The sequence below is a fragment of the Nanorana parkeri genome, unplaced genomic scaffold (assembly GCF_000935625.1).
Source record: "Nanorana parkeri isolate BGI_ZX_2015 unplaced genomic scaffold, ASM93562v1 scaffold231, whole genome shotgun sequence".
Taxonomy (NCBI): domain Eukaryota; kingdom Metazoa; phylum Chordata; class Amphibia; order Anura; family Dicroglossidae; genus Nanorana; species Nanorana parkeri.
The window spans coordinates 935,348-943,246 of NW_017306499.1; the positions used below are offsets into that span (position 1 = coordinate 935,348).

Below are 7,899 nucleotides of genomic sequence, written 5' to 3' on the forward strand. Positions count from 1 at the left end.
GAAGGGGTGTGGGGAGAAGCAGGTGGGGGGGGGGGGGGGGGGTGATTTTATCCTGGAGATGGGCTTGAAGCAGTCTCCTAAGTGTGTTTTGCATACACATATATCACACTGTTAAGTAGTATCCACAACCGGGTCTTCTTTAGTCACACATGTTGTCTTTATCAAAAAGCGCTACTTTGGCTACACAGCCCCGCACTACTGTGTCCTGTAATGATGTAGGAACCAGCAGGAGGTATGACAGAACGCAGTGGAGAACACAACATTCCAGGAAGTGGGTCTAATGTTCCTTCAGGCAGAGCAAAGCTTCCAACACAGCCGCTGGACTGGATAGGTTTTAAAAGAGAACTATCAAGTGTAAGCTTTTATTGGCTTTACTGCTCTTTAGGGTCACAGAGGTGTATTTAGTCATGTATTCCTGTGACCCAACATCATCTGATAGTGGGATATCTTATCTGACAAAGCAGAGCCACTCTGCAGCTGGGAAAGATCCCAACAATATTGTCAGGATCATCCCCACTGCCTGACTGACAGCTGTCTCTGCCTCTCTAGAACCAGAGCCAGCTGTGCTCATCCCTGCAATGACTGATGGAGGAACAGAGAGGGGAGGGGGGAATCCCTGTGGGGAACGCTGACTGTCAGTCATTACTCTCTCCAGGAAGAAGATCGTGAGCTGAGCGATCAGCGGTTACACGATCACTCTGCTCTTGGTATATAGAACTGACATGTGACAGCTGCAGTGTAGATTTTACTCTCCCAATTCTTCTCCTTTAAGCTGTCAGGTGTTATCTGGCTATTTTTTTCCTTCAGCAACAGGGTCCCTCCTAAAGTTAAAATCGCGTGCAACCAAACCAAAGTTACAATGACTGCTTCCTGCAGGCAGACATAAATATCAATATCAAACAGGATGAGAAGAGTCCAATTACTCGCACAGCAGGAAACTTTACTGGCAGACTCCTGACTGGCTCTAAAACAATAAACGGTCACAGCTCCCCTGACCAGCTATTAAAAGGAGAACTATGAGGTGAGTGAATTACACTCGTCACCATAGTTAGAGCCGACCTGTGACATTGAAGCTTTCACACGTCGGCTCTATAGATCGGGAAGTGAGAGAACACATACCTTCGCTCGCTCACTTCCCGATCATCTCCCTGCAGAGAGCAGTGACTGTCAGTCACCACTCCCCGCAGGGCAAAGCTGACTCTACCTCTAGATAGGCAGAGCCAGCTGTCAATCAGCCAGCTGGGTGGATCAACAGTTGCGTTGAGATCCCCCCCGGCTGCAGCTAGCTATATGCTGAGTTTTGGGTCATGGGAGGACGCAGTAAATGTCCTTCTTTGATCCTGAGAAGAACTATGGAAAAATAAAAAAAAGGTTGCCCCATAGTTGTCCTTTAATTCAGACAACACTGGCAGTGTATATGACACAGGACTATGCGAGTGACATTTCCAAGCAGACATTTCTCATATAATTACACACTATACAGCTGTCACATATGAGGACTGATACTAATTTGTAATCCTGAGCTTATGTTTTAGTTATCTGAAATCTGCTTTAAATCCTCAAACTAGAGAAATACTATTCATTATTCATCAGAGCAGCTTCTGCATTATAAATACGCAAAAGCCAGACGGATCAGCAAACCTGTTTACTTGTCTTCTCCTGCGCATCTGAAAAATACAAAATGCAGGTCCACAATTAGGAGGAATAATGCGTAAATAACAGATTGTATTACTGAATACTAAGCATTGTAAACTGTACCATAGGGTGCCAAGATGAGCTTGGTTTTGCCATTCAGAATCTGCGTTTCAAGCTTCAATCCATCCCTGCAAGAATAAAACATGAACACGATGAACAAAACGGGTCATGTTAAAGTAAAAAGTTATAGAATTGTACAAGTTAAAAAAAAATGAATTTCTCTTTGCTGCTGTCGGATACTTTCACTCAATTCCGGTCCCGTGAACTCACTGTCACCAGGAAACTTGGTGGAGGGAATCAATTGAGCTGCGTACAACAGTGAAACTTAACAGGGGCTCAAATCCTTCCTCACTTATGGCTACTAGATGAAGCTAATACTTATTTCCAATGCTGCCCAGCTCCATCTAGTGGCCATAATGCAGTATTTTCCTGATATTACTTTCAACCTGGAAAGAAAATATGCTAATAACATTTGTTTTTACCTCCATTTGCACAGAGCGAAGGTACATGCAATTTCACCGGCCAAATGGCTCTGTGATTTGTTTGTAAATACAACCCTGTCAAAAACCTGGACAATGCAAATGGAGCAGATGAAAATTGAGTAAAGGAGAGATCATCTTCCCGTAAAAGCACAAGTCTAATCAATCTGTAGATCCAGAGTGGCAGCTGAAGTTACATGCTAATCTCTACTTTTCCTGTTTGAATTGCCCAGGATTGTGACAGGACAACATCCATTCGGGAGACCAGAACATGACCACTATAGAAAGCCAACATAAATAGTGTAGGGTTGGTACCTATACATTGCTTCGGCGCATTGATTACACAACAGGTAAGCAGGCTATACCATCGATTTAGAAAGAGCAGATTACATTACATTAGCTGTAACATACAGCTGGTCCCCTGAGCACTGGCCATGATATCCTGTTAGAGTGGCTCCTTTCTCTTTGCAGGGTCCTATGAAGCCATCCTTGTGTGTGCTAGTAAGCTTTATGTGCCTCCACAAACACACACAAGGTTATTCACAAAAGTCTGAAGAGTTTGGAGAAGACAGGAGAAGTGAACAATCTAGGACAACATAGCTGAACTGGAAAGTGAGCTGAATATATTAGGCACTATCAGGCAGAGTGGTCTCCTGCCCAGCAGAGCGTGTATAGTTCCGGCTGCCATATTAGACACTATCAGACAGTGGTCTCCTGCCCAGCAGAGCGTGTATAGTTCCGGCTGCCATATTAGACACTATCAGACAGTGGTCTCCTGCCCAGCAGAGCGTGTATAGTTCCGGCTGCCATATTAGACACTATCAGACAGTGGTCTCCTGCCCAGCAGAGCGTGTATAGTTCCGGCTGCCATATTAGACACTATCAGACAGTGGTCTCCTGCCCAGCAGAGCGTGTATAGTTCCGGCTGCCATATTAGACACTATCAGACAGTGGTCTCCTGCCCAGCAGAGCGTGTATAGTTCCGGCTGCCATATTAGACACTATCAGACAGTGGTCTCCTGCCCAGCAGAGCGTGTATAGTTCCGGCTGCCATATTAGACACTATCAGACAGTGGTCTCCTGCCCAGCAGAGCGTGTATAGTTCCGGCTGCCATATTAGACACTATCAGACAGTGGTCTCCTGCCCAGCAGAGCGTGTATAGTTCCGGCTGCCATATTAGACACTATCAGACAGTGGTCTCCTGCCCAGCAGAGCGTGTATAGTTCCGGCTGCCATATTAGACACTATCAGACAGTGGTCTCCTGCCCAGCAGAGCGTGTATAGTTCCGGCTGCCATATTAGACACTATCAGACAGTGGTCTCCTGCCCAGCAGAGCGTGTATAGTTCCGGCTGCCATATTAGACACTATCAGACAGTGGTCTCCTGCCCAGCAGAGCGTGTATAGTTCCGGCTGCCATATTAGACACTATCAGACAGTGGTCTCCTGCCCAGCAGAGCGTGTATAGTTCCGGCTGCCATATTAGACACTATCAGACAGTGGTCTCCTGCCCAGCAGAGCGTGTATAGTTCCGGCTGCCATATTAGACACTATCAGACAGTGGTCTCCTGCCCAGCAGAGCGTGTATAGTTCCGGCTGCCATATTAGACACTATCAGACAGTGGTCTCCTGCCCAGCAGAGCGTGTATAGTTCCGGCTGCCATATTAGACACTATCAGACAGTGGTCTCCTGCCCAGCAGAGCGTGTATAGTTCCGGCTGCCATATTAGACACTATCAGACAGTGGTCTCCTGCCCAGCAGAGCGTGTATAGTTCCGGCTGCCATATTAGACACTATCAGACAGTGGTCTCCTGCCCAGCAGAGCGTGTATAGTTCCGGCTGCCATATTAGACACTATCAGACAGTGGTCTCCTGCCCAGCAGAGCGTGTATAGTTCCGGCTGCCATATTAGACACTATCAGACAGTGGTCTCCTGCCCAGCAGAGCGTGTATAGTTCCGGCTGCCATATTAGACACTATCAGACAGTGGTCTCCTGCCCAGCAGAGCGTGTATAGTTCCGGCTGCCATATTAGACACTATCAGACAGTGGTCTCCTGCCCAGCAGTGCATGTATAGTTCCGGCTGTCATATTAGGCACTATAAGACAGTGTGGTCTCCTGCCCAGCAGTGCCTATCTACGCAGTACAGATCTTTGGTGGAAGGAAGAGGAGAGACACAGTGGAGGTTAATGCCCGCAGCCGGAAGCGTGCACATCGGACAGACACCGGGGACCCCAGGAGTCTGCGCTGGATCAGAGACCGGCACCAGTGCTGGAGGGACTTCTCAATACAAGTGGAAGAAGATGATCGGATCAAGAGGCTGGCTCTTAGACAGGTCTTTCCAGCCTCTCTCCCACTCCTCTGCGGCGGTCTAAGGTCACATAAATCATCACATCCTACACACAGTGTATAGATATGAGGATGCTGAGAAACATTCCAACACTGCAGCGTAGGAGGAGACCGGCAGGAGGGAGTGCTGTGACAGCTGGCTGGCTCGGAGCTTCAGGAGAGTATAACTTTATTTCTGAACCTAGACAAAAATGAGCATTTCTTTAAAGGAGAAGTATGGGGTTAGGGCTTTTCCCCATAGTTCTCCTTAATAAAGTTCTCCTTTAAGAAAATCTACACCCAGAGTGGTTCTTTAACAGGGATCTGTGACAGCAAAGACTATAAGTCTCATCTGCCATTATGGCAGACAGACTCGTAGATCTCAATGGATCACAAGTGCAGTGACGTCACCACACTTGGAGTGCACTGTATCTTCCTCCAGCCCCATAAGAAGGTGGGCTATGCCTTTCAGGCAGCAGGCTCTGCTCCTTTCCCAGCACCCTCCATATTATAATGTCTAAAGACTACTCTCCAGGACTAATAGGGGAGTTCCGGCTGTCATATTAGGCACTATCAGACAGAGTGGTCTCCTGCCCAGCAGTGCATGTATAGTTCCGGCTGCCATATTAGGCACTATCAGACAGAGTGGTCTCCTGCCCAGCAGAGCGTGTATAGTTCCGGCTGTCATATTAGGCACTATCAGGCAGAGTGGTCTCCTGCCCAGCAGTGCATGTATAGTTCCGGCTGTCATATTAGGCACTATCAGACATAGTGGTCTCCTGCCCAGCAGAGCGTGTATAGTTCCGGCTGTCATATTAGATAAAGTTCTCCTTTAAGAAAATCTACACCCAGAGTGGTTCTTTAACAGGGATCTGTGACAGCAAAGACTATAAGTCTCATCTGCCATTATGGCAGACAGACTCGTAGATCTCAATGGATCACAAGTGCAGTGACGTCACCACACTTGGAGTGCACTGTATCTTCCTCCAGCCCCATAAGAAGGTGGGCTATGCCTTTCAGGCAGCAGGCTCTGCTCCTTTCCCAGCACCCTCCATATTATAATGTCTAAAGACTACTCTCCAGGACTAATAGGGGAGATGGTATACACTTCACCCTCTGTACAGGGCACGGAGTATAGGAGAGGGATGGAACGTTCCACAAATTCCTCATTTCCTTCCAGCAAACGGGCGGCCTGCACCAGCCGGTGTGTTAGCAGCCGGGAACGTCGCGCACACTCACCCCAGGTTCATGGCCTCCGCTCCCCTCGCTCTCATTCAGGGGGCCCCGGGTACCGCGCACTGTCAGCCTCCAGTCTCCTCACTGGCCGCAGGCATCCTGAGCTCAGCACTTCCCGGACTCCGCACTGTGTACGTTGGTTGCTGGCACGGCTCAAACACACACCTGGCGATTGGAGGAGCTTTCAGCCAATCGCCGCGCGCGTTACTTACTGTGTGACGGGTAAAGAAGACTACAACCAGCTGTCGGGTTGGCTGGCTGCCAGGAGCAGTTAGGCTCTGTGAAGCCATATTTGAGAAGGGCAGATTCTTGTGTATTGTTGTCACAGGTGTCGCTCAGCCCACTAGAAGTGATTTTAACTATAATGTTAATGGGAGTTTATGAGGCAAATCAGCTGCATGAGCTGAAATATTTTGGTTGGATATAAATAAAATGTTATATATCCATGTAGGGTTGCCACCTTTTCTTCAAGCGAAACCCGAACACTCTAGCGATGCGTAGACATTTTTTTGGAGTCGCAGCTTATTCATATGTAAATAGTGCCATCGATTAATATGTAAATATCACAGTTGAGGCAATTTTTAGTGGGGGACCAGTAGCCCCTATATTAATTTTCATTGCCCCTGTCTGCCTGACATCATGTGTCCGGGTTTCTGCTGCCATGAAACCCGGACACAGCATTCAAAACCCGAACTGTCCGGGTGAATCCTGGACAGGTGGCAACCCTATATCCATGTTTGATTAAAGTGGAATAGTGGCAAATAAAAAAAAATGACATATGATGTGGTTTATCACTAGTAGCAAAGCTTCACTCTGGCACATAATACTTTAATGTAAATACATTTCTCAATAGCTGTATAAAAAGCATCCAAATGCCTTTACCAACCAAGTTATTAGCTTACAGAACTTGCAGAGACATCATCACTAGGCTGTACATAACCTGTCCTAAGAGGAGAGCTGTGGGAGGGGCCTATGAGGTCCCACCCACTACCGGCTGACTGCAGAAACCTGTAGGAGGAGACGAGACCAATCACCCTGCACAAGGAGAGAGAGCAGTAGTGACCGGTCTTTATTACAGGAAGTTCCTGCACAAAGGAATAGATTCACACTGGATTACTGCACCAATCTAGAAAAGATACACAAAGGACATCGTGGTTTTCAGACAGAATACACATGCCTATTGTATTTAGACAAATCCTAAAACAAAAATCTAATATATTGCAGCTTACCAGTCAGATATGATGTCAGCATTCGTTTTCTTTTAATTTTTCCCCTTTATCTTCACCTGGTGATCCCACCAGTAATACACTACCAGTTCTAGTATGACAACACTCAATCACACTTCAGTATCAGGACAACAGAAACAAGGTCGGACTACATCACACTGCCTTCTCCTTTTCGCCATAGCAAGAAAGAGGCTATGTAGTCCTCAGAGATAGCTGAGAATATTGTAATTGATAACAGTGCCGGACAGATCACAGGAAGATATGAGTTCACAAGACTTCTGTCAGGATCAGCAGGTATTTTTTTTTCTAATCATACAAATATAACAAAACTTTAAATAGTAAATGTAAAACCAAAAGGGAACAAATAGGAAAGTTTTGTTTTGGGTTCGGGTATGCTTTAACACCGCAGCTTTTGTTTTCAAAGTCCCCCTGTAACATGGTTTTATTTCCAGTTGATCCTGCCTGAAAAAAGTTTTACCACCTCACCCTTTGAGAAAATTTGGCCAGGAATACAGTAAAAAAAAAATCGTTGGTGTCCCATCAACTGATCGATGATTGTTCAAAAGACCATTCGTGGACGATTTCTAATCAATAGGTGTATGGGCACTCTCTATCAGCATTTGATACAGGACATCAGGGCTTAATAAGACTTTAAGCTCTCGCTATCTACATCTCTATCTACCTTCTTCTCTGGCCACACACTGCTCTATTTTTTACTAGAGCAGATTTCTCCATCAACTCTACAAGTGCGTTGATTGAAGAATCCCAGTTGTTTCTTTTGTATTCTGACAGTAGCCACCTTTCCTGCTCTGGCAAGCTGCTGCTCAGATCAAGGGTCTGGTAAAGGGATTTTGGGGGGACCCCATGTATTGTTTTCTTTTTTTTTCTGGCATGGGGTCCCCCTAAAATTCCTTTATTTGGGGGGGGGGGGGGG

At 46.5% G+C, this 7,899-nt stretch overlaps 1 protein-coding gene across 1 annotated transcript in view; it reads right to left on the reverse strand.

Annotated features, from left to right (window-relative positions):
• CCDC66 (coiled-coil domain containing 66) overlaps nt 1–5,903 on the reverse strand; it is a 37,789-nt gene extending 31,886 nt beyond the window's left edge. Inside the window, exons 1-3 of the mRNA XM_018556274.1 lie at nt 5,743–5,903; nt 1,759–1,823; nt 1,642–1,667 (exon numbers count right to left, since the gene is read on the reverse strand). Of these exons, the coding sequence (XP_018411776.1) occupies nt 1,642–1,667; nt 1,759–1,823; nt 5,743–5,777 (126 nt within the window). The 5' untranslated portion in view covers nt 5,778–5,903. The remainder of the gene's footprint in view (nt 1–1,641; nt 1,668–1,758; nt 1,824–5,742) is intronic.
• Between the last annotated feature and the right edge of the window lie 1,996 nt (nt 5,904–7,899).